This window comes from Drosophila erecta, unplaced genomic scaffold (assembly GCF_003286155.1).
Source record: "Drosophila erecta strain 14021-0224.00,06,07 unplaced genomic scaffold, DereRS2 tig00000000-arrow-pilon, whole genome shotgun sequence".
Classification (NCBI taxonomy): domain Eukaryota; kingdom Metazoa; phylum Arthropoda; class Insecta; order Diptera; family Drosophilidae; genus Drosophila; species Drosophila erecta.
Genome location: NW_020825194.1, coordinates 28,093,320 through 28,119,237, shown reverse-complemented (window position 1 = coordinate 28,119,237; position 25,918 = coordinate 28,093,320). Strand labels below are relative to the sequence as shown.

Genomic DNA, 25,918 nt, shown 5'->3' with positions numbered 1-25,918 from the left:
ACTCCGAGCTAGACGCCCCAAAGCCTCCGCATTCTCCAGTTTAAGCCCGCACGCCGTCCTGCGGCAACAAGCTTGTGCTTTTGCCGGCCCGAACTGACAATGTCTGTGGCTGAAGTCGGGAGAAGTTGGGTTGTCATATTCTTCCTGAGTTTTCATTGATTGAAAACGACCGTACTAACCAGCAAGGAGCCAGGAACGAAGGGAGCCGGCCAGGACTCAGCACTAGCTGCTCTGGACCGCGATTTCGATATCATTATTTGTGACAGGGGCAATTTAAAATATGAAAAAGGAAAGCAATTGTCATATTCCTCGCCTATGCGCTGCAGATATTTTTAATAAGTACTTATACTTATACATTGAACATCATTCGCGGCGGCGGGGACAGTGAGCCAGCAATATTAGCATTTGAGCAGTAGGATGAGCAGTGTTTAGTCTTCCAGTCCGCTTACCAATCTTAGTATTGAATCGTTTTGAATGCATTGGAATTCGGTTGAGTGACCTAAGGCTGGCACATTGCAGACCAATAGTATTAAATATAACAAGATAGAATGCAATAGTCGAGTTCCCCAACTATCAGATACCCTTTACTAAGCTGCTGGAAGTGCGAACGGGAAAATGTATTATTTTCTGGAGTATCGGTAAGAATTGCGAATAAAATTTAGAAATGAAAAGGAAATTGTTCAAAATTGGGCGTGGCAGGTCAGAATCCCTTCTACCTGTAACATACTTTCAACGAATCTAGTATACGCTTTTACTCTACGAGTATCATACCCGTATGATAATCAAAAGTGGTCAAATAGACGATGAAGCAAACCCACGCCAGGTCCCTTGAATGAAATAAAACTGGTGAGGACTGTGCTGTGACGAGGCGGAATACCCAGGCAGGTGATTTAAAGCGAAATGGGTTTGATTTTAATCAAAATAATGGGCTCTGACACCGCATGATGACGCGTATGCTTTAATTAAATAATTGATATAAATTGCTCCCGGCTCTCCCACGCAAACACACGCAGGAATTACCTGTTCCGCCGCACTCAAGCTAATCCCGCAAGAGGAGGCCCACGCCGGAATCCCCGGCGGATTGACAAGCAATTCGGGCATTAGCTGCTATCAATCGGCTTCCTCTGGCTGGCGTGTAAAGCAAGGCCCACAAAGTAGATGATGCTTATATGCTGGGAAATTAGCGGAGGATAACCTGTCCCGGTTCCGCATCCGTGCAAGCTTTGTCCGCACATGGTGCACTTTGCTTATCGCAACACCAGACTGCGAGACTTACGTAAGCGTGCCAGTCCATACTGGTGAAACTTGGGAGAGGGATCTCCCCGTCTAGCATAAGGGAAAGTAGTTGGTAGCCAAAAATTTGGATGAAAGCTTTCGGCCAGCAAGCTTTCGGTTTGTTTGCGGGTCAACTGTCAAAACTGACAGCAGTGCTCTCTGCGTTGGGGGCTTTCTCCTCGTTCTCGGCGGCTGTTGGTGCCACAAGAGCTGCTGGCTACTAGCTAACCGATTTCGGCAGTTGATGTAGTTTCGGTCACAAGGAGCAGCACCACCCAGAGCGAACTTTTCGGTTTGTATACGGGCGACGTGGCGAGTGGCAATCAGTGCGACATTGCAGAGTGTCGCGTGCATTGGTGTGGGAAAAGTACCCAAGTCCTGTGGTTCTCGGTGACCGACTGTTAAGGTAAGCAGTGGATGAAATGGGCGAGACCCGCTAAGACTCCCCCATCCCGAACCACGCCAGCGGTATAATGGCCAGTGGCCCATTACCCCAGGCAGCAATGCCCCAGTGGCCAGGTCGTGACTATCATCCTAAGCAAGGAGCGTCGCCTTGTGGATCCAGAAGTAATAAGCAATTTGTGGTGGGAAAATTATCTCGCGCTGTGCAGCGAAGACTGGCCAGAATGGAATTGATTGGTATAAAGGCCAGGGGAGACGCCGAGAGAGGACGGGAGCTAACTCCCCATTCAGAACCAGTCCACCAAGCTGTCTGGCGGAATGCTACGAAATAATAATTGATTGAGCGGAAAACAATAAAGCCAACTAAGTCGGCGATGTTGGTTTGTACACTATCGGATCTGTGTCGCGCTAATTAAAAGTCTGGAGGATTCTTCTGCGCCCTGGGCAGTCGGACCTCCGTCGGAGCTCCGGTCCCGGCCTAGTCTTCGACTCGACCACAGTCCGATGTCGCACAGATGAGCGGACGTGGCCAGATCCCAGCAATTTCCTTCTTTTGCGCTCTGTGCTTCCGACCCCCTCATCCTGCCGCCCGGTCCGCTTAGTCCGCCCAGTCCCCCAGTTCGCCCAGCATGTACACACGAATGTGGGCAAGCAAACTGGAGTGGAGTGGGATGTGGAATGTGGTGCGACTGCTTTTGGTTCCGAGTGGTGATAATGACGCGTTGGCACAGCGTTGGCGAGCGTCTTATCAGTACGGCCTGGCCCGCTGCCAAAGTTACGGGAACACAAACACGACCACCGCGAATCAATATCGCGAATGCGCTCCTCGGCGCAGGCGCCAACTCCCAAATGTAGGCAGCGCTTTCGCTGCTGATTTCAAAGTCAAAAAGTCAAGAAAACGAGCCTGAGAAAGAGAGAGAGAGAGCAAGAGAGGGCGAAAGAGAGGGATAGAGAGTGATAGAGGGGGAGGGAATCGAATTATGTAACAGACAAAAAATAGCAGCAGATAAATGTATTAGAGAGAGGGCAGCGCGCTGGGCAGGGTACGGTCCTTCCAGTCCCTTCAGTCCCAGCGCTCCTGAAATCCTCAAGCGCTCTGCCTTTAAATGAACCCCACTACTGCTGTCCTTATCTTTGTGAGTGCCGTGGTGCTCGTTTCCTCTGGCCGAGCCGAGCGCAAAAGCACTCAAGCCCGAGCCCGAGCACGAGCACGAGCACGAGCCCGAAGAATTCCGAACGGGCCTAAAGCTCCGTCCCTCGGAGCCCGCTCTCTACTGGTTTTCGGGGCCGCAGCCGCGCGGTCGGCGCCGACGCCGCCGACGCCGCTGCCTCTGCCGACGCTCGCCAGGCACTCGCAGGCGGAACAGCGGCGACGAGCCGAGTTTTCCGAGTTCGCGAGTTTTCCGTGCAGGGTACTCTGGCAGTGGCGTGCAGAAGAGTGCGAACATAGCATGAAGTAAGAAGCGCCGAGAAAACATAGCGACGGCCTAGATGAAAAGTGGCAAGCAACGTAAAAGTATTAAGCACACACACACTGCCAGTGCGCACGGACACGCACAGCACACAAGCGCAGCCACACACCAACACACTAGAGCAAGTGCGTGTACATAGAGGGCTTGTGTGAGGCACATATGTGGCACACACACAGTCACCCTCGCGATTTCGATACTGGCGCACAGTGGTGGTATTTAAAAATCGACGAACGGCCCGAGCTCGAGAGCACGACTGAAAACCCAAATTGATTAAGCGAATTTGTTTTATCGAGCTAATTCAATTGCTCGGCCAGTTGACTGAGTGCTCCAGTGCGAGCGCAGCCTTATGTAATCGGAATCAGTGAAAAAAGCCAAAGGAATACGGCTCCAGCACCCGAGCCCAATCGAATTTGTTTGCTGCGCGTATTACGTAAAGTAAAATTCTGGTTTGCTTGTGCCACTCGCCCCCCCTCCCCTCCTCGAGCCCCTCCCCACCCAAATGGCACTTACGTGCACGCTCCCATAAAAGAAACCCTAATAAAGAAATATCAATAAAAGCAACAAAGCAAGTGGCACGCCAGCACAATAACGAAACATCGGTAACAATGCGACCCCTGGGGGTGTTGGTGTGTGTGTGTCTGCTATTTTTAAATTAGCGCCAGCCCAATGGTTCGGTTCGACCCGCCGAGCCCCTAAAGCCCGGGAACCGCGAACCGGGGACCGGAACCCTATACTCTGCAGCCCCAGAGCTCTGGACTGACCCCCTCCTGTGTCTCTGTTTGTCTTTCAGGAAGCCTATCCGCCTAATGCACTCTCTTCTCAGTGGATTTCCTTAGAACAAACACACTTTGCGCAGACTATTCGGAACTTTGCTCTTCAACAACCAAGTCCACGCACACACAGGAGTCTCCAAGGGAAATCCTAAAGGAATACTTGCCGAACTAAGTCCAGGTATGTGGGTGGTCCGCCAGCCCGAAAAGTGTCTAAAGTATGCTTGGCACTTTATGCCAAATATTTGTGCAAAGTTGTCGGTATCTTGCGCTTTTCACGCGTAAAATGCTGACGACTGCAGAAAGTTCCAAGCTCATTACACAATCGTTCCTCAAAATAAAGCAATGACTAACCAAAGTCTAATCGATCGCACTGCTTGGTCCGCAGAAAAGGGGGAACTCCGCGTATACGTGATATTTAGACGAGCCATTCTTTACACGCTACAGTCTACAGTCAAGCACAGCTTATTGGCTTTTTTGTATTTATTGGCTTTGACTTTCTGGTTGGTTCGCGTACTAGAAAATTCAAATGCAATTAGAGCCTTGAAATGTTTACTTGTTCAGTGATAGGAGAGTGTTCTCTTTTTGTTGTGCCACCCGACCAAAAATTCTAAACACGAATGCCATACGCTTTCGCTTCTAAACACATAAATTAAGTCAGGTACGTTCGTCCCAATTGCCCCAAATCTTGCCCAAATCACTTGCCCCATCTACTGCGGTGCTAGATGCTGTATCGTGGGATTAAGATGCATTTTTCCACTGCTCATGCTGGCCAATAAAATATTCAGCTGTTTGCTGCAGTATAACATTAATTAATTTTGTTTGGAGAAACAGGGGAATGAAGGCGTAGCCACCCACAGCGAAATTCTGACTTTAACTGACACCGTCCATTCGTCCACTTCGTCCACTTTATTTTCAAGCCTTGCCGCTTTCCAGAGCTGAGCTAATGGTTTTCATGGCAAACTAGTTTCGTTGCTCGTTTGCCGAAACAAGCTGCAGCCTCAGCTTAAGTTCGTTAGCCCAATTTGCGCAATTATTAATGCATGGGGCACAAAGGGCGTTGCAGACGCAGTCAGTAGCAAAAAGATAGCCCAGCGTCCCAGCCTGGGGCGTTGTAAAATGAAAAATTTGGGCTGGAATACACGTAGACTGCATTTATTACGGGATTATTGTACTCCGGACTAGGTTTCGAGTTATTAGATTTCCGAATTAAGTGCCCGCGAGCAATCTTCGGAGCTGAGACTCTGGCCAAGTCATAAAGTCATAAACTGGATGAGATCGGTTTCAAGTGACACGGCGCTTCAGCAGAGGGCTCAACTTAAGGCATTTAACTTAAGCGGCTTAAAGTCTCAGGCGAGCCCAGGTGACAGGGCACTCCTTTGTCCTGCCGCACACAAAATTAATTTGCTCTTTTCGTTTTGCTCTGTCGCTTCCAGCTTACCGACCAGGCAGGACTCAGGACCCAGCAACCGAGACCCAGGAGTGCATCGCATCGTGCGGAAGCGGAGGACCACAGCCAGGCGCAGCCACGCCCCTAGAGCCCCCAGAGCCACCAGAGCCACCAGAGCCACCAGAACCACCAGAACAACAGCCCAAAGATGGCGGCTTTCATAGCTAAGCAGATGGTTGGAAACCAATTAAGTGCCGTTAAAGGTAAGTCGCACCGGAAACAGCACCCCAGCATTTTATTTTGGTACTCGATCAATACACTTTGCTGTGGACGTGCGGGCATATATAATTCACTTTCAAGCTGCTGCGCAGCGACAAAATTAACACACATGAGAGCCACCGCTTCCAGATACACAACAAGGTCCTATCCAGTCCGCATCCGCATCCCCGCATCCCGCATCCGCATCTTCAACCCCGGCCAGGCGTTAGTCAAAGTCATTGGGTTCCCATTGAGGCTGCTGCTTAATCAGAGGCTGTGCAATCGCTCGGAAAATCATAGAATGCTTTCAGAAAGAGAAAAGAGCGAAGGCTAGGGCGAGAATAGTTAAGTTGAATGCTTATCATCCGATAGCATGCAACCCACTCTGAGCTGGGCCATTTACATAGAGCCATCCCCTGCCACTGTGCGCCCTGTGACATAATGTACCTCTTCTTTCCCGCCAGCAATCTCGTACAATTTGCAAGCTGGCTGCAGTGCCTCACCAGGACTTGCCCCTGCCCCATGCCCCATGCCCCATGCCCCATGCCCCATGCCGCAAGCCCCATCATCTGCAGCTGGGCTGGGCTGAGCAGAGCACTTTACCGGGGTCTTATCGAACGCAGAAATTCTGCACGAATGCCCCGGAAAGTGTTTCCGACAAATTGATACAGTTAATTGTGTAGATTGATGCTGAATATGTCACGCTCCTGTGCCCGGACTCCAGCCTCTTCCCCAGCCGGGGAAGAATTCAGAATCAGGGCCGGCGACTCAATCATTCCGTCGTCCCATTCGGCAGGCTGCCAGCTGGAACTCAGTTGGAGATTGCGGTCGGTGCGGTTAGCCATTACGCTGTCAAGGCTATCAAGGCTATCAAGGCTTTCGAGGCTTTCGAGGCTATTGAGGCTATCGAGGCTGTCAGGAAACACGAAAACGCTATTAGCATGGGCATAAAACTCGAAGAACCGAATCATATCTTGCACTTGTCGGGTCACCCATATGTCACTCATATGTGGACCAGCTACGAGGATACCAGACTCTAGGCACTCTGCCGTTCCGCAACTCGCTCCTATGGCGATAACTTTTTGCTCTCAATGATGCAGCAAATGCGTCTGAGTGATGAAGGCGAAATATAATAACCCATAAAACTCCTGCTCAGAATGGCGCGCAGCAATTGTTCAGCCATTTCGTGCTTAGGTCCTCAGGCCAGCATCGCATGTGAATTGTAGAGCGCTTTTCATTTTCCACACTTACCATGGTCACAAGGTGGCAGAAAGCCATGCCTGCTAATGTGTTTTCATTGTCAACTACTTGCACTCGCAGTCAGAAAATGTATTTGCGGCGCGTAAGCCCTTATAACTATTGCCTGTCTAACCTAAGAATAAGTAATGAATTGGCTATAGTCTTACTGTCCTGACTTCGCTTAGAGAAACAACCATTACGGGTTTTCAATTGTACTCTTAAAATAGTTTAACACAGTTAACACAGTCCCGATGAAAACTTAAGCTCATAGTGAAAGAATAATAATAGCACCCTTTTGAACTACATTAATACCACGTTCTCTTTTTCTTACAGGTAAGCGTTCAAACTGAATAACTCATATACAAAGTGCGTAAGTCATGGCACCTCCGCCGCCAATCTATTTGTTACACACTATTTAACATAGACATAAACTTGAAAACGTTTTTAAGCATACCTAAGCCGTAATTTAATCATTGGCAGTGCAGAGCATTGTGTATATGGCACTACCCATTTAGTTTAAAGTTCATCGCTTCTGTTTCAGTTTTGAATGGAGACTAGGTTGTATTTATTGGCAACAGCATGACTATACGGTTTAAATTTATGACTAGATTAACCCAGCCCCGTTCAAGAATGAAAATTTAACAATTTTCAGCATAAAAGTGTTTTAAAACTGTTGTACCTAAGCTTAGTCTTGCACTACCCATACCAAAGCCCTTTTTTGTTCCAACTTTGCAATAATGGCACATAATATGGATAATCAATAAATCACAGATAAATTTGTACATGAGAATATACATATATATGTATATATGTATTCATATATACGAGTATATGTATAAATCCACTTAAGATACTAAAATATTCTAAAGTACACATTTTATTGTACGAATAATTATCAGGGCTGTGAAACATTCTGGTTTAAAGAACATTTGACAAAACAAACCATAAATCGGGCGATTTTAAGTAGGTTTTCTCGGTTTAAGAAAAACAAGGAAAAACGGTGTAGTCCATTTCCCCGACTATCAAATAGCGGTTACTGGGATTGCTGCTACAGTTTATTGGCATACGGAAAGCATTTGGCAAAAAAATATAAATAAAAACAAGAGAGAACGCTATAGTCAAGGTCCTTCTTCTTAATAAAATTAAAAAACTTAAAAACAAACGCTTCCTTCAGCCTGTTACATACTTTTCAACGAATCTAGTTAGTCTACGAGAAACGAGTATAATGAAAAAAGTGTAAAATTTTTTTCAAGGTTTTTGGGCGTTAGAGTAGGCGTGGCAAAAAGCTTTTAGGCAAATCTAACGAAATTTACAAGACTAATAAAAAATGAAAAAAAATCTAAACATTTTTCAAATGTGTGGGCGTCACAGTTTTGGGCGGCTTGTCTGCGCTAAAGTGGGCGTGACAAACATTTTTATGTTTGACTATATATAGAAATTACTAGATAGAAATTTACTAGACTAATAAACATATGGAAAAAGATCTAAGAGTTTTCAAAAGTGTAGGCATTACAGTGTGGGTGTTGAGTGGGCAAATCGATAGAAATTTATAAGACTACAAAGCATATGGAAAAATATAAAAAAAAAAAATTCAAATGTGTGGGTGTGGCAATTATGGGCGGATTCTCAACTTTCTATCTTCTATAGTTCATGATATCTCTAAAGTTTTTTTAGCCCTGGTACGAAGGATTGGTTTACAAACCGAAACTTTATGAATCGTTAAAGTTCAAACTCCGAAAAAAAGCACAATGACATGGGTTCACAGCCCTGATAATAAAATAATTGAAATTGCCAAAATAAATCTTCCGGGACATTATTAATAATAATAATAATATAATAAGCGATAGCTTAATTATTATGTTCATTCCCAAGCCCTAAGCCATCAAATCCTAAATATTAATATAATGTTTGAGCAATTATTAAACTTTGACATTTGACAAGTCCATACCGTCAGCTTTGCTACTTACCTCGACATATTCCTGTCCCGATATAATAATGTGATGGTAATTTATATAACCTAAGTACATATCATAAGAAAAATCCTGACGAAAGCAGTTCCTCGCAGATACACACCAAAACAAAAAATAATGAAATATATTTGTTCATTCCTACAATGCCTTCACAGCCGAACTTTACCTCATTGTAAAACACTCGAACACAATAGCTTGACAAACACACCCAGCCAAGCACACAGAAGGAGTCCCAAGTGCACAGCAATCTGCGGAATAGCTCTGCTTTCCTCGCCACCCTGCCCACCCTCCCCACATCCTGCCCAGCTCTACTCCCATCCTCGTACTGACCCACCCCCCACCTTTCCCACCACCTTACCCAAACAACAAAAGCCCACAACGAACACACCTGCCATCGCACCAATAAAACATACAGAGAACACAAATCCATTTCTTCTATTACAATTTCTTCCTGACGAGCAACCCTCGTCTCTATTTCGCTCCTCGTTTAGTACTTGCGTATTAACATGAATGCCACGCCCAAGCAAACCCGATTCCAGAGTAATATGACCCCCATCTTCGCTATGAAGATGGGAGCCCGAAAGAACGATCGAGATATATTAAATCAGAATCCCCGGCAACAACTCCCCTAATCCCGCCATGCTGCCTCTCACGAATCTTAGTATTCCCAGCAACTTTTTATGCATATTCCACACCTTCTTTTATTTTCCATACTACTATCTAATTACACACAACCTGCAACTTCGAATTTTAGCCCATAAAGCCATAAAGTAATCCACAACAGAAAGTCTAATACTAATTAAACTTTTCCTCTACTTCCCCGACCACACGCTCGACAGATGCTGCAGGCGGTAATTTCTCTACTTACCTTTTGTTTTATTTACTATGTCCATGAATATGTATTGTATGCCTTGATGCCATCACAGCATCCACCATATATATTGGAGCTGCATTCCATTTGAATCAATAATCAGTAATCAGTAATCAGTAATCAGTAATCAGTAATCGATGACATCATATAATCAGTATCAATATCAATATGAATATCCGAAATTGCAATTAACACCAGCCTATCATCAGTTTACCGGGGCTCATCCCCAGAAATTATGATATATTTTTCGATTCAGATTATTCGATTATAGTTAGCAACGCAACCATAGATACTTTTTGCAAACGCATGTCTTGGGGATTGATTTTGTATCAACTATATACTTTAATCGATACTTTTAATCGAGAGAGTCAAAACTTTCCGAATTTACGCGAAAGCGACTCGGCTACTTGCAACTTGATTCGACAGCAAATTGAAACTCTGACTTATTAGTTTGACCCAAAAGATGGCAACTCACCGACAGTTATCACAATTACCGCACATTTTGATTTTGTTCGGTTAAACACGCCAAGTACACGGTCAATTCAAGAACTGTAGTCTAGAATTGACTATACCTAGCATTGCATTAGTTTCTCTCGAATTATTTTTTAATTATTATTATTAGTTTATATCGAATATACTCTTGGAGACGTTACACCCGAACTTTTGGTTTCTGCGATAATTGTTTTGTTAAATCTTTTTTATCTACTTTTTCTACTACTACTCTACAATCGAACTACTTCATCTACTGCTATGTACTACTTTAACCAATATGGAACCCTACTAACTACAAAACTACTTACATCTTCTACTACTCTACTATAACTCCTCTAATTACAACTCAACTACAACCCAAATACTTCGAATTTACAATGAGGTAAAGTATAAGAATAAATAATCTACTAAAATAGCATAACAGTTTGTTCTTTAAAGCAACAGAGACAAAAAATAATAAACAAACAGCACACAAAACAAAATATACTCCAAGATATACACATGCGAACCTGTATGTAACCGTTAGATATCTATAAAAATCCCTTTCGAGAGAAACCCATTCTCGTCGCTCGCTTATCCATTCCGAAGCAGGCATTTTGACACATACTGAGTATTACCTATTCCCAGGAACCGCAGGATAGCACCTGGCTAATCTCGTCGTCTTATTAAGTCTTTGCAACCAAGCAGTCTTGTCGAATTTCAAGTGTCTGCAGCACGTGTATCGATTATGATGTTTTACAGAATTTCCCTCAGTCGACTTCGATCCAAATTCCCAGAGCTCCGCGGGGATGCATTTGAATGAGGAAGGGCCGGGATGCCAATATAGATCCGGGCTCGGCGTAAATTATGTATATTAAAAATTCCTCAAATTTCCCGAGCTGAGTACGGACCAAAATATTTGCATGCGGCTGACCAGCCTTCAGTCCACGCGATGTTGACAAATTTTGCCGTTTGTGGCACGACGTCGCATTCCGGACGAGCCTGGCAAGGGACCCTGAGTGGATGTGGAAGGGCAAATGCTTCCACGAATGCGGATGAGGCACACAACTAATTGCTGCAATTATGACAAAAGCGTGTAGTCGTGTGCAGGCGGCGAAATGCGAAATGCGAGATGCTGCGTCCTGGCCAAGAGCCCTAAGCGCCTTCAGCCAAGATGGTCGGAACAGTCAAATGCGCATTGGCGACGTAATTTCAACACTTGCACACGCCCCTGTCCTTTAGTTAGGCACCCCATCCGTCCCAGCCATGTGCCCAGCCATAAGTAAATATCGGGTCATTTGGGACTGTTAAATAAACTATAATTTATCTGAATGTGCCAGTTGCTATCAGCGACTTTGACAATGGAAGCAAAGGCAGAGGGCGCGCGCTACCTTCCTGAGCGATTAAGTCGGCGTCGCCTCAGAAGCCGCACGAGCTGGGATTCCGAATCAACCCCGCCGCTTCCGGTTCCTGTCTTTGACCCAGATGCGTGCCAGGCAGTGGCGGCTCTCAGCTCCAGCTCCAGCTCCAGCTGAACCCCGCTCGGCGGGCTTGAACGGGATTAAGCGGGAAAATAATTTGCTGTTCGTGCCATTTCAGCAACTGCTTGCCGAGAAGGCAGCACATAATCACGCAGCCGTGACAAAGGGAGCAAGGGTGGGCCAGTCGGAAAATACTTGAACCAAATGGGGCAGTTCCCCTACACACACCGGGGTGTGTATGCGGATGGGTGGTCTGTGTCACAATGAAAATGGAAATGGAAATGGAACTGTAATGTAGTTTTCCCCCGCGAGCGGGCATTAAGTCGAATAAGTGTCACTTGGACCAGTGTATCCGCCGCACATCTTTCGGCACATCATTGCATCCGCTTCGGCTGGGGCTTAGCCCTCTACTTATGGTGCTGCGGATAGGACGTGTTACGCTGGCTCCGTGGGTCCGCTTTGTGCCCAGCCGCGTTCCATTTGCGGCCAAATTTCTCCACGTCCTCATCATCGGGTTTCGCTGACGTGTTGGTATTCAAAACAGCAGTCAAAGCAATAAGGCGCACTTTGGCGTTTATCCCTGTGATTCAGATCGTATATCAGACTTATGACTTCTGCTCAACATTTTCCGACTCACGAACGAACCATTTTCCCCGCGTTTTGCTGGCGCTGGTAAGGCCTAGCTCCGGCCCAATATTCACTTCACTTCTCCTCGTGGCGGATAGTTATTAAGTACCCTCATTTCGCCCTTGACACGCAGCAAAAGCTTTTAACGGCAAGAAGTGAAATGGTTGCAGGCGAGAAAAGAAACCTCAAGAGCCAACAACCAATTTATATCTTTCGGGCTGTCCGGAGCATTTCTCATGCAAATTGAAGGCTTCCGCCGCCTTAAAGGGTCATCAATGGCCCTCGCTAACGGGTTGTCCATTTCCATTAGTGGGGAGCAGCAATAGGAAGTGGATAAAATGGAGGTCCAGGAATGCCCAGCCAGTGCGTCTTGCTCCGGGGGTGTTAATTATGTTGGCATGATAACTGCATTACAATAGGCTTGATTAGTTTTTAATTGAATTGTGCACTTATTCAGGGGCCATCTTGAATGTGCAACTGGAGTCGAGCTTAAAGGGCTTTTGCCATTAGCTCTCAGGACCAAGTTGTGTCCGTAGCAGGCACATTCCCCATCGTTTTTGCGACGGGTGGGCACCCACAGTGATTGGCACCCACAAAGCGAGACGGGCAAACTACGGCCAAACTACGGGCGAAAAATCCCATAAAGCTCTGCTCCTGCCTCCTGAATCTGTTCGGCCATTTGACACCATTTCACAAATCAATTTTGTTTTAAAATGCGTTGACTAATTTATGAAAACAATAAATGCGTCTGCAAATCAAGTCACAGTCACCCCAATAAGTTTATTCACAAAGCTATTCAGTAAATTGATGACAATAAATTCAATTTAATGTGCGATGCCTTTTGCACCCACCAAGACAAAGAGCGAAGCCGATTGTGGTCATTCGTCATCCCCCGACGACCTTACCCATCCGCCCCATGCGCCCAAAATCTGCTCAGGAGCAGTGAGCGTCCACTGCGCGATTCTGCGCCTTCGGAGATAATGCGTCTCTGTCGCCCCATAGGGGTTGCCATCAGAGCGGGCAGAGAAGATGCCAGGCTGCTCTTATAAGCAGAGCAACCAGCAACCAGGACCAGCGTGGCGCCACAATCCGAGCCGAGCCGGGACTCAATCCGCGGGGACCTGCGCAGGCGCCGGAGCTCGGGTCTTGGCCAGCGCCGACTGCGACGCGGCAGAGGCAGCCCGTGCGGCGCCATGGCATAAAAGGCCGGAGCAGGACTAGTAGCACTCCTACTCCGGGCTCGCACTTCTGCAGCTGAAGTTCGCTGTTTTGTGCGCCTGTCCGCCGTCCGCCGTCCGCCGACCGCCGTCCGCCTGTCAAGACTTTTCCTGCACTCAGTTAGCAGGCACTGGTGGTCGCGTTTGCACTGCACTTCGGGCAGCCGTTTCGAATCGATTAGGATGAGCATGTCGGCGCTGCGCCCGAGCCAGTGGGTCGGAGATGGTGCAGCTCCTGGCTGACAGCGAGTCCAGTAGTGCCAGCGTCGGCTGAGGCAACGGTTGCATCCACTCGGGACGGAAGCGAAGACAGAAGGCCCCACGACGGACAGATAGCAGTGGTCCAGAGCGCACTGAAATCATGAATTTCATTGGTATGAAGCCCAACTCAAGTTTCTGTCCAGTCTGCCTCTCAACACTGCCTTTCGATTTCCGGCGGCGGACGCACTGAATTCGTCTTCTTCCCCCTCTACAACACACTGCCACCACTCAACCACTGAACCACTCAACCAACTACTAAACTACTACTACTCAACTCGCCACAACACACTAACGCTGTCACTCTGACCGAATCCGTGTTCCATGTAAGTCTTTGCAAGTGAACGGCGAATTGTTTATTTTACCCGTAACGGAACCAACCCGTAAGCATATGGTAATCCATGCAACTGTGCAAAGTGGGACGGGAAAAATCAATCGATTGGGGGTTGCTCGCGGTCGTAGAAGCCCTCCAGTGGTTGCAGGCAAGGCTCATCGATTTTTAACACCACCGGTGGCGTGGCAGCTCAAAGCAGCTCAAAGTTCAAGGTCCGGCCCTAGAACGGATTGCAGCGCTGGTGCTGCGGGTAGAGGCCATCTCCGGGACGGCACTTAAAGGCCTCCAGGAACTCCGGCGAGTTGCGCAGTGTGGCGTGAGTCAGCTGCCTCTTGCGGTCCTGCTGCAGGACGCCCAGCTCGGAGCGGCAGTCCACGAGCAGGCTGGTAATGAAAAAGAGCCTCCGTAGAGACATCTTAGAGCGCCCGGCGGCCAGAAGCGCGTCGACTCTCTCCTCCAGTCCCGTCCGGCTGGCCATCCACTGGCCGTATCCACTTAGCGCCTGTCTTTGGGCGAGCAGGCCCAGCAGTAGATCGATGGCGTTCGTCTGTCCGCCCACACACTCCTGGAAGATGCCAAAGCGCCGCTCGGAGTCCGAGCTCAGCCAGGCTCCTGGCGTGCGGGAGCTGCTGCCTGCAGCCACCAGGCTGCGCGAGAAGAACTCCCCCAGTAGCAGGTAGTTGAGCGGCGCGCTCAGGTTGTGCTGCTCTGGGAACGCATTGACTGTAGCGAATACCTGGGCGTAGCGACGCACCTGCTGGGCGGACTGGGAGGTCGATCGTCGCGGCAGCTGAAACTTGCGCAGCTTTTCCAGGTTGCGGTACAGACTCCGCCGACCCAGCAAGATGGAGTGGTATGCCGCGTCCAAGCGCTCGTCTCCATTCAGGGTAATGTGCATAATAGTACCCAGAAACTGTCTGGAGCTCTGCCGCGAGATCTCATCGATCCAAACACTGCTGCCCAGCTGGTCTGTGAAGGCCTTGCCCAGCGCCGAGTACATGTTGGCTAGTTCGACGCGATTTGCCGTAACGCGCTGTTTCACGTGGGCGTAAAGGTCCCCGGCATAGTTCTCCGCCAACTGGTGGCAGTCTGCATCCACGATATCTAGTAAAGGAAGGGAAACAAATGGTATAGAGTTTTCTAAAACTTCTTCAAGAGTTTAGGGTCATTTTAAAGCTTAAAATCATTTAATAGCTTACTAAACTGGTAAATTTAGTTACAAAGAAAAGGTCGGACAGAACACAGAAATCTACAAGATATAATGCTATGGTCGAGTTCCCCGACTATCAGATACCCGTTACTCAGCTAGTGGGCGTGGTAAAAAGTTTTTTTGGCAAATCTATAGAAATTTTCAAGATTTATAAAAAAGTACAAAAGTATCACATTTTTCAAAAGTGTGGGCGTAACAGTTTAAGCTGCATGCCTAATCTCAACATTCTAGCTTTTGTAGCTCCTGAGATCGAGGCGTTCATACGGACAGACGAACGGACAGACGGACATGGCCAGATCGACTCGGCTATATACTTTATATGGTCGTAAGCGCTTCCATCTGCCTGTTGCATACTTTTCAACGAATCTAGTATACCCTTTAACTCTAAGAGTAACGGGTATAATGGGTTCAAAGTGTTTTCAACATATGCTCAGAAATATTCAAAGAAAAAATGTCGTATATCGGAAGAGGTTCAATAAACTTCGCGAATGAAAGTATAAAATTCATCCAAGTGCTATAGGACACTTATCAGGAATATGTGCAAACAGTAGTGCGAAATTGCTGTATAATTGAAGGCGGATAGAATAGTAGACTCACCCATCAAGTAGTCTGTCCAGATCCAATTCAGGAGCCGAACCATGCTCGTGTTCTGGAGCAGCGCGAAGTACTCAACCAGTCTGGGCAGTTGTTTGACCACAATAGTGTCGCTGGCCTGAGGCGTCTTGCCGCCCAGTAACTTGCGGAAGTAGCCATCCCAGTCCAGTCTGGTCAGCGAGGCGTTTCCGAAGACGCTGCGCTTAAAGTTCCCGTAGCTAAACTCCACTTGATCCTCGATGTGCTCCGCCTTCATAATGTCCCGACTATTGCGCTCCAAGCTGAGTACTTCGAGGGCGGTCACGTGGGCGCGGCTCTGTTCGATCCCGAAGCTCTGCAGGACTTCACCCACCCGCTGCTCGAATTTCCTCAAAGTGTTGCGGCGTGTGCAGTCGGGTTGCAGTACCACCAGACGCTTGTTCGACTGCATGGTGACCGAGGTCTTGAAGAAGTAGGGCGCACCCACTTCGTGGAAGTATCCAAGAACTCCCAGCCAGCTTTGGTTGGCTTGCTGACTGAAATTCGCCTTGTTCGGATCCAGGGCAGGCCAGCCCCCCGTCTGCCTGAACAACTGAGATCCCTTAAGCGCCTCCACTCCACGTCCGCTCTCGCAGGACTTGAAGAAGTTGATCAGCTGAAGCTCCATGTCCATCAGCTGCGCGACGTCCGTCTCCTTAAGCAAGCTCTGGAACCGGTGCCTGCCCGTCTCGCTGAGGTTGGCGCTGTGCGAGCAGACATAACCGTAGAAGTCCTGGCACGGCTGCTTGCTGGTGTCAAGATACTGCTCTAGGTTGCGGGAAAAGCTCAGTAGATCGGTTTCTACCCTGACCAGATCATCCTGGCCGCAGGCGATGCCAGCTATCCACAGGATAGTCAACGCTTTCGAAATCATTTCCTCCTGCGTGCTGATTCTGTAGTCGCTCGAATTGAAATGAGGCCGACGGCATTTGCCGTTTGTAGCGGAGGTAGTGGGCCTTGTTTTCTTCTTGGAGGTCAACAGCAAAGGTCGCTCTTAATGCCTCGGCCCACTTCCGTGCTTCTGATTTCAGACTGCGGCTCAGACACACTAAATCCAAACTAATCGCTTTCCCATTTATTTTCCCTGTCAGTGGTAGTGGTGCTAAAATAAAAATGTAAATCACTCGAAGTGATAACCCGCGAGGCGATAACGAGTCAAGCTGAAAGACAAGCTCTTAATCATATGTGTCAAAATGTAGGGGCTTGGATGCGAACTAAAATTGGTCACGGCCGATTTTGAGTAAATTAAAAACCATACTCAATGTTGATACTGTATAGTCGGTCGAGCTTTTAAACACAGAGTTAAATCTCATAGTAACTCTTACACCCCGTTACTTACACAGGCGCTGTAGGAGGTGATGGAGGCGATGATGGCGACGACAAGGAAAAGGCAGAGGAGGAGGAGAGGGAGCGTCAGGAGGCCATCAAGGAGGCCGAGGACCGGCGCAAGGAAAAACACCGAAAAATGGAGGAGGAGCGCGAGAAGATGAGGCAAGACATTCGCGATAAGGTAAGTATCCGGGGTTTTGGAGGTCTTCGCAATCACAGTGAAAAAGCCATACATTACGCGCCTTGAAGTGGCGGAACCAGTCCTGGTGAAGCTCAAATTGACTCTAGTAGGGAGTCCTTCCATAAGCGACTCCCTAACGGAGTCAGATTGAGCTACAAAGGAGCGAGACAACACAGGTGCACTTAAAAAGGTGTTAGCCGTTAAGATACCAGACCTCTAGCCAAGCCCAGCGGTCTAATCAACCTGTTGATCTACCGACTTCACATTAACCATTCAGTACAACATCAAGAAGAAGGAGGAGATCGTGGAGGCGGCCCCACAAGAAGAGCCGAACCCCCTGATGCGGAAAAAGAAGACGCCCGAGGAACTCGCTGCTGAGGCAGAGCAGGAAGAGCTAGACGATTTTACAAGTAAGTTTTTGCTGCCGCTTTCAAATGCCGTTGAACCTAGCCCAGCTAGAGGCATCTATATACTGCAATTCCAACCCACCAATTGCTCCGCTCCGATTGCTCCTGCTCCTATTCTGTAACTGTATTAGATTTTCAGTTGTAATTTTTGGTTTCCTAATACTTTGCCAAAGGCTTACGCGAGCCTCGGCAGGTCCAGACAATACCTATACAAGTTGATTTACTACTACAACTAAAACCAGAACAAAAACCGTTTAATACCAGCTAAATATTCTACGGCGCTCGAAAGTAGTAATTGTTTGTGCATCTGTGTGTCTCTCGTATCTAAATGCAATCGAACAACCCAACTAAACTATGAATAACTGCCCACTAACCAAACTATCTATCTCTCTCTATATATATGTATGTACTATTTTCCATGTGCGTATAACATCTAAGCTACAAATGCTAACTGCAACCCTATCTGTCTAAGATCTAATCTTCAACCGTAATGCAACGACGAATATAAACATTTCCAATTATACTTTCATATAACAAGAGTGCACACCATTCACATACTTCATTTTATTCAGTTTTCAAACTTGTGTTACGTGAATACTTAATAATTTGTAAGTGAGAATGACCCCGAGAAATCTAGGCAGCATTTAAAAAAAAAGTGGATGCATAATTTATGTTTTCTTTACAACTTTAATTGTATTTGTTGTTTAATATAAATTGTGGGTAAACATTGAAATAAGTTAATCGGTATTAGCAGACGGATTAATTGTGCTTAGGTATTATGCTATTCAATCAATTAGAAAAAGGTAAGTGCGATTATTGGTAAAAACATTTGTTTCCCTTATGTGTGGTAATACTGTTTGTATTCAAGAACTACTCTTCAGCCCACAACATCATTAACAATTACAATTTTCGACTACTCTCGCTCTATTTTTACTGCCGCTTATTCTCTGTAAATGTATCTTTAATATACCAAGCATAAAATACCTCTACTACAAAACTAAGTAATAAAACAAGGAAATATTTCAAACCGAATACATGATTTATGTTAGACAACAGGTTAGGGGAACAATTACATACCACCGTTTTTATTTATATAATCTTAAACGTCATTCTCACTCCATGCACTTTACAGCACTAATAGCCCCTATTTTATACATATTAATACAAGCACTAACAGAATCTTGTGCTTGTGTGCTAAACCGCATTTTAAAACTGAACACTCATAACAATATAAATGTAACTGAAAAAAAACTAAAAAATATATATACGATAAATGGACGAGCAACAATTATAAAACTTTTTTCCTGTTGTCTACTCTTTCCCTTCAATATGTGTGCTATATGTATTTAACATACTTTATAAAACGTATGTAAAATATATATAACGCCCATATACTGCCTATGTATGTGTATTTCTTCGCACCGAGTTCTATAACCATGTCTTTATTTCTCTATCAATCTACTAGACATCTATATACCCAAAACTATAACTGTAACTTTCGTTAGATGTATATCTGACTCTACTGAACACGATCTACAATACAGAACACGACTTTTCTGCTAGTAATTGCTTTTTTGTTATTTGTATTTGAACGATACCATTCCTGAAGCTGAAATGCGACTTACATAACAGTTACAGCTACAGTAGAACAGTTACTGTACATGAGCATCCATGAATACATATACATACCAGTTAACATGTCAAACATTTGTAGTCTACTCTACAAAATATGCTTATTTATTGCTGTTTCCATACTCAATTTCTTTTACAGAACTGAAAAATCAAATAGAAACGCAAGTAAATGAGCTAAAAACTCAAATAGAGGGAAAATGTGTCATGCAGTGATATGTCAGTCACCATAATAACAGATAAATAAAAATTATGATAAAATACAAATAATACTGATAACATAGCCCATCAATGGCAATTGATTTAACTCGACTTGAAATTTAATTTGTTAATATGAGATCAGTTAAGTTACATGGGAACCATAAACAGAACGATTTAAAACTACTGCGAATCTAGAGCCTAATAAAACTTTACCCGGCAGCAACATAACGCCTCTTAAACACAACATCCCAAAATCGCTGACAGCTATAATTCGAAATGAAGCAGTTTGCAAAAATCCGAACAAGACGGTGAACTCCTAATAAATTTTAAAGTAGCTAAATCGTAAACCAAATCATTTAAAGCCCAACTATAGTGAAAGCCTTTAATAATATTAAAATCACTTTGCTTCGATAATAATGTAATTTACTCAAACCCAATATACAATACATAATCGTTGTTTAGTTGATATAAAAAGTAACGATCTAATGAATATATCGAATCGGCACGATGACACTCGAATGCAAACAGAAACAAATAATACATAACATAAAACAAAAATACCAATCCTCAAAAATATTAAGCCAATGGTGCGACAGAGGAGGCTACCGAGTTATGTCTAACCGTCGAAGTACATATGTTGCTGAAATCACACTGGACTTGAAATCCATCTATAAGTATAGATATATTATAAAATAAATCGGCGAATATGTTAAAATTGCTATTCAATTATATATATATAAATATATATATATGTATATATACACCCGTTGTGTATATATGTAAATTTCAATAATTTTACTAGGAGTAATAATACTTGCAAACGAATTGACTGCAGATACATTGAAATGGCTGATTCTCTAAATTGTTTACCCTAACCAAGAAAAAGGTTACATATAAATGAAAAAGATTCAGTCAATTTGTTTTTCAAAGTTTGAGTCGAACATCTTTAACAGCTGTTACATTTTGTTTCTTTCTTATACAAACATCATACCTACACAACAACAATTGAGAATTTCGAACTTTTTGAGACAGTTAATGATCTCTCTCTGATTGATGCTTCTGAAATGTAAGTAAATAAGTTTACTATATTCCTTTACATAAACCTACATCTGCAAAAAAAAAAGAATAAACAATGCCAGGCTTAAGTTTATTTTTTTATTCTTGTGTACTCATAGTGGTTAGGATTTAGTTAAGTTACGGCTATTCCATAGAAAATATTATACAACAATATATAACTAAAATTTTTAGCAGTAGTCATTTAGACAAGGACAATAGCTTATAAGAGATGCTAGGCAATTCGAGAGCATAATGCTGTGATACATTTAGCATACATTTTTCACCCAAAAATCACTAGCCTCCAAACGACCTCCAGAACCCCAGGATCTTAAAAGACAGAACAAAAAACATGCATGCAAAAGGCCACAAAAACAACGACAACAACGCGTATGACATATGTATATAAGCCTTTCCAACGCCAGTACCAGATATGCCGATCGTCCAAAGCATCCACTTGTGGAGGACACACTCGCTTACATGCTGAATCCCACATAACCTTACATTTTTGCACAGAGAGTCCTTTCAATGCCAACAATAAAATATATACTTGTCCTATACATATACCTATACATAAACCTATGCGGCAGTTCGCAGAGATTTTCGAAGGTACAGATCGCATTTCATATGCATGGATGTACGTATGGATGTACAGATCGAAGCTATCGAGGATGGGCATTCCATCGTGAAGTGGACTTCGGTTTGCATGCGGTTTATGACATGAGCGAGTCGAGAATGTGTTCTGTCTCAAAACTCTTCCATACTTATATCATATCACCCATACGCACATGTGTGTACAGAATGTGCCACGATTTGAACAATGGCCTCCCTGACTGTGCAATCATATTGTAGACCGTTCAGATTTAAGCCACAAAATAATAAGTTTAGATGATGCAATCTTGCATCTTAATGTAATATTGCAGTCGGAAGGGACATTTGTGCTACGGGTAAGCACACAAAGCCTAGCAGTTGACTTTTTGTTTGTTATGTTGAACTGAATTAAACTAAATATACAATTGATAATAAATGTTTTAACCACACTGCATTCTATATATATATATATATATATCTCTTTCTCTTTCTATGTTGTCTCTCTCTCTTTCTCTCTTTCTCTTCTTTGGTTTTAAAACACTCTTTTAAATCTTTAATCTACGCCACTCCACTCTGCCTCAAAACCAATATCTGAAAACAACCTGTACAACATTTGCAAAACACGATACAACAACAATATCAACTATTACAACATCAACAACAATTCTACCAATTCTTCACAACTACGACTTGATGGTCCCACTTAGACATGTTCTCTCGGTGTTTTATAAGTATCATCAACAACAGCCAGAACAACAGCACAAGAAAACGCCTACAGCCAGTACAAGAACAACATCAACAACAACATCAACTACAGAAGTATCCAATTATGTATTATAAGAGATGAACAAACAATAGAAGAAAACAACAAGCTACATGAACAACAGCATCAACTAAACAAGATCATTGCAATTTGCAGGCCCGCATTTCCTACCTTATTTCTGAACGTTGTGAATAAATTTGGATATGGTTTACCAACTATGCCAAACCAAACACGCTCATATACCTTTCCATACATGGTCACTAATCACCAGCATTTTAATGGCTATATGGTGTTGTAAAAGCTTTAAATTATGTTCAGATCCAGTAAATAGCAACGAAATATCCATAAATGTGTACAATTTCAATGAGAAGTCGCTTAAATAAAGAAGCTAAATGTCTCTTTCTGTATCCACAATAGACAGATAACATCCAAATCCCAAAAAAAGAGTTTCGAAGTATCAGTTAAATCTTCATGCCAGAATTCTTCTACCAATTCTCAACATCATGTTTTTACAAGTCGGTGGGACAGCGATAAAGCAACAAGGCTTAACGCCCTTCTCTGTCAACCTAATAAAGCAATCCTCTAGTGCCCCCTCGCTCCATACAAAGTTAGGAACGATCAAACTAATGAATGAATGCCTTAACGTGGCTCAAATGACTAGACCATGAGTAGCGAATAGATGATGATAAGAAAAATTTATTCTACCCTAAGGAAGTATCATGCAATCCCTTGCTTTGTTTACCTAACGTCTGTTACTGAACCTTCACCCAAAAATGTATCTTAGCTATGATCATTTTTAACTTGAATCTTAAAGTCTATAAAGTAACCGTTTTTCAAATACTTATAGAAAATGTGTACCTAGATTCTACTATATGAATTGCGTTTTGTCTCAGATATTTATATACGATTGAAGGCCACTTTAATTGTTTAATATATTGAATAAAGACATAATTAAATCCAACACAAACTAATTAAAACATACTATTCAATCTTAACCAAGTTTTAACGTTATCATAAATGTTTAAAGTGTTAAATGGTTCAGCCGCTTTTGTTTTCATGTATAATTTCTTATTATTATGTTACCGTTCAAAAATATAGTATTGAAAATGTAATTATATGTATATCAGAACGTTCACGAAACAACGGATTATTAAACATAAATATCTATCTCTATATATATATATATTTAGGTAAATATATATATAGATATATATATATATATAGATATCTATATATATATATGTATATGTGTGTATATGTGTAACTTAATAGGAAAATGAATTTAATAGAGAAACAACAGACAAAAATTATGAATAATAATGTTGAAAAGAATACCATTCAAGTCATTATTAGATGTGAAAGACGTTCTATACGCAGCAAAACAGAAACAAAAACAAAAGAAAATCGTTAATAGTTGATTAATTATATTGTTACTTTGAACATTAATTAAAAAGAACGAAAAACAAAAGAAGCTATAATAAAAAAGTATATATGTTTAAATATATATGAGAAAACACAATAATACATTTGGTTTTAATTCCGAGTCGGTCATTATCTCCAGGTGTAATCATCAACTTACCCAACACTCCACGCGACCGAATACATTGTTCCGATTACACTGCGACTATCTGCCTGCCCGATATCTGATACGTATAGCGAACTTGATTTGGCATGACTGTTGGTATATATGTTTTCCTATCTATGTGTACGTGTCTCTCTTTCCTCTGTCTATCTCTCTGTATCTGTCACTATCGACCTTCTATCTATGCCTAACTGTGCTCTGCTGCTCCAAGTGCCTGTCTTGCAGTTCAGAACAGTCCACACCTGAATCCATGTAGTACATCCGTTCCAATGTCAGAACTACATTCATATGTACATCGAAAGGCCGACATCCTGCTGTCTATTCTCGCTGTACTCTAATTGTAAAGCCTATAAAACTGCTGAAGACTCTGTAAAAATGTGTTTGGAATGTGCTGTGTTATCAGTCGTAAATATTCCTCCTGCCAAAACGTACAGACAAGAGTTACCCACTTAATGTGAACCATTTTCTGTTGGGCATCAGAAGAGTAAGTATGTATTTGTATATGAAAAAATTATTCTTAGGCTATGTAACTTTTTGTTGTGTACCCCACCTTCATCATCCAGGAAAGGTAGGTAATCGTAATTTCGTGCCCATACCTCACCATACAGCAATCACAGCGATCTTAAACACTTTCACAAACACACCCAAGTGCAACTTAAATGCCACAGCCACGACGACCTCAGCAATTGAAAGGAAATCCATAAAGGAACATATTTCTATCTTCCCCCTCTGCAAGGTAGAAAACAATCGAACTCGAATCAAACTCTGCCCTTTCATTTTTATAAGTTTTCTGTTCCTCAGTTCTTAAGCTGTTTAACATGTCGATTTCGTAGGAAGTTTTCTATTTTATCAACCCTTATAGTGGGCTTGTGTGCAAATAACTGATTTTGTCTTGTTTGTATTTTCAGCCAAGTTGAAAAAACGTCTTAGCGATGCGTTTAAAAATTGTCCTTTGAGAAACTTGTTCTGAACAAAGGTCTCAAATATAAGAGTCGTACCACGATTCGGTCGGTATCGGTTTCAGATTACCCAAACAGACACCTACACCACCAACACGCCCTCTTGGGCGCGAGTGTATATGTGAAAGAGTAAAGCAAAGTACTCTGCTCCTTTGAATCCTTCAACGTGCATTTCGTGACAGATCCTGATCCAGCCAGGACATTGAATGACGGCTATACTAACTTGTGTGTAAGCTAGGCTTACATCAAATGATTTCGATATGTTGATACGCTTTTACCCAACAGCCCCATTGCCTATAATGTAAGCCCCCAACATAAGACAATTTTACCGGTCGCCACTTTGAGAAAGTTGTTGACGGACCCAGGCGTGAGAAACCACATTTTAGCACTAGCACGTTTGGAATAGTTGAATATTTGAGTAGTAGTAGAACTATTTTAGTTAGGCGAAAAGCAACGCACATTGGTGCAATGAGACAGCCAGTTCCTTTGACTTAAATCGAATTAGCTTCTTAGCGTAGGCTCGAATTCGGTTATTCCATATGCACAACGATTAAAGATAGACAAATTACGATACTTTTACATACATATACTGACGAGGAGAAAACGTAGCAAACAAATGTGAAATCAGAGATTAATTGACAACGACAGTAGTTTAAAGCAATTAGAATAGCAAAATCGTCGCATACCCAGAGTTCTTTAACGGTGCCAAAAGCACATTCTTGCCAAATTCATGTATAATCGCGAGTAATATAGGTGACTCGAGTTTTTCGTTGTTTGCCCAATAATTCATAAGATTTTTAAAGTACCTGAAATGTTATTGACCCTACTGGAAGTCTAGTATTAGGTTAAGATCATTAGAATGACGTTAAAGTGTTGCTAAGTTGCAGATGACTTCCTCCTTAAATTAAAATCTGATCGACGACAAATGGGTGTTTCATTAAATTTTTTACATTTGCATTAGACTTACCACTTAGAATAAAAAACAAATACCTCGCTCGATGCGAACTATTTTTCCAATCCGTTCTGTCACAAATGCCGATTTAGCCAGGTTGATAACTTGTCTTTAAAGCCTGGCATTCGTATAATAGATGGTGGAAAAGGTTGAAATCGTTTTAGCATGAATCATTTACGCAAAACAATCATATCTGTCTTGAACGATTTCGTGTCTTAATTTTAAATGTTACATAATTTTACAATTTGAATGATATAAAAATAAGGATATTTCAAAAGAATAGACAAAAGCCAAATAAAATACTTTTTATAATATAAGTGTATATAATTTACATACAAAAATGACCGACTGAACTTATTGTTAAAAGTTTTATGAACTTTACTTGCATATATACATGTATTGATATGATCAAGT

General features: G+C 43.4%; 2 protein-coding genes across 18 annotated transcripts; one reads left to right on the top strand and one right to left on the bottom strand.

Moving 5' to 3' along the window:
• The first annotated feature begins 1,452 nt into the window (after positions 1-1,452).
• On the top strand, positions 1,453-19,859 carry LOC6552087 (complexin). Of its 17 annotated transcripts, XM_026976074.1 has the most exons (7): positions 3,029-3,133; positions 3,940-4,100; positions 5,356-5,572; positions 9,616-9,627; positions 17,210-17,367; positions 17,645-17,777; positions 19,546-19,859. In XM_026976074.1, the coding sequence occupies exons 3-7, from the start codon at positions 5,518-5,520 to the stop codon at positions 19,617-19,619; spliced, it is 432 nt and encodes a 143-aa protein (XP_026831875.1). In that variant the 5' UTR covers positions 3,029-3,133; positions 3,940-4,100; positions 5,356-5,517; the 3' UTR covers positions 19,620-19,859. The 17 variants fall into 17 exon arrangements, 16 of the variants coding, with proteins under 16 accessions (XP_026831871.1, XP_026831869.1, XP_026831872.1 ...); XM_026976070.1 differs by lacking the exons at positions 3,029-3,133; positions 19,546-19,859 and adding an exon at positions 1,453-1,567 and having other exon boundaries at positions 17,645-17,911; XM_026976068.1 differs by lacking the exons at positions 3,029-3,133; positions 19,546-19,859 and adding an exon at positions 1,580-1,681 and having other exon boundaries at positions 17,645-17,911.
• LOC6552089 lies at positions 14,029-16,943 on the bottom strand. The gene is made up of 2 exons (XM_001978764.3): positions 15,843-16,943; positions 14,029-15,139 (listed from the first exon to the last, which is right to left on the bottom strand). Exons 1-2 carry the CDS (start codon positions 16,729-16,731, stop codon positions 14,256-14,258), a joined length of 1,773 nt encoding a protein of 590 aa, XP_001978800.1. The 5' UTR covers positions 16,732-16,943; the 3' UTR covers positions 14,029-14,255.
• Positions 19,860-25,918: the final 6,059 nt, after the last annotated feature.

Bases quoted from the DNA above. Each gene is read 5' to 3' on its own strand.
- LOC6552089 (XM_001978764.3), bottom strand. From the start codon at position 16,731: ATGATTTCGAAAGCGTTGACTATCCTGTGGATAGCTGGCATCGCCTGC. The intron at 15,140-15,842 runs GTGAGTCTACTA...TTCCTTTACTAG, and splicing joins CTGGACAGACTACTTGATGG to ATATCGTGGATGCAGACTGC.
- LOC6552087 (XM_026976070.1), top strand. From the start codon at position 5,518: ATGGCGGCTTTCATAGCTAAGCAGATGGTTGGAAACCAATTAAGTGCC. The intron at 17,368-17,644 runs GTAAGTATCCGG...TTAACCATTCAG, and splicing joins GGCAAGACATTCGCGATAAG to TACAACATCAAGAAGAAGGA.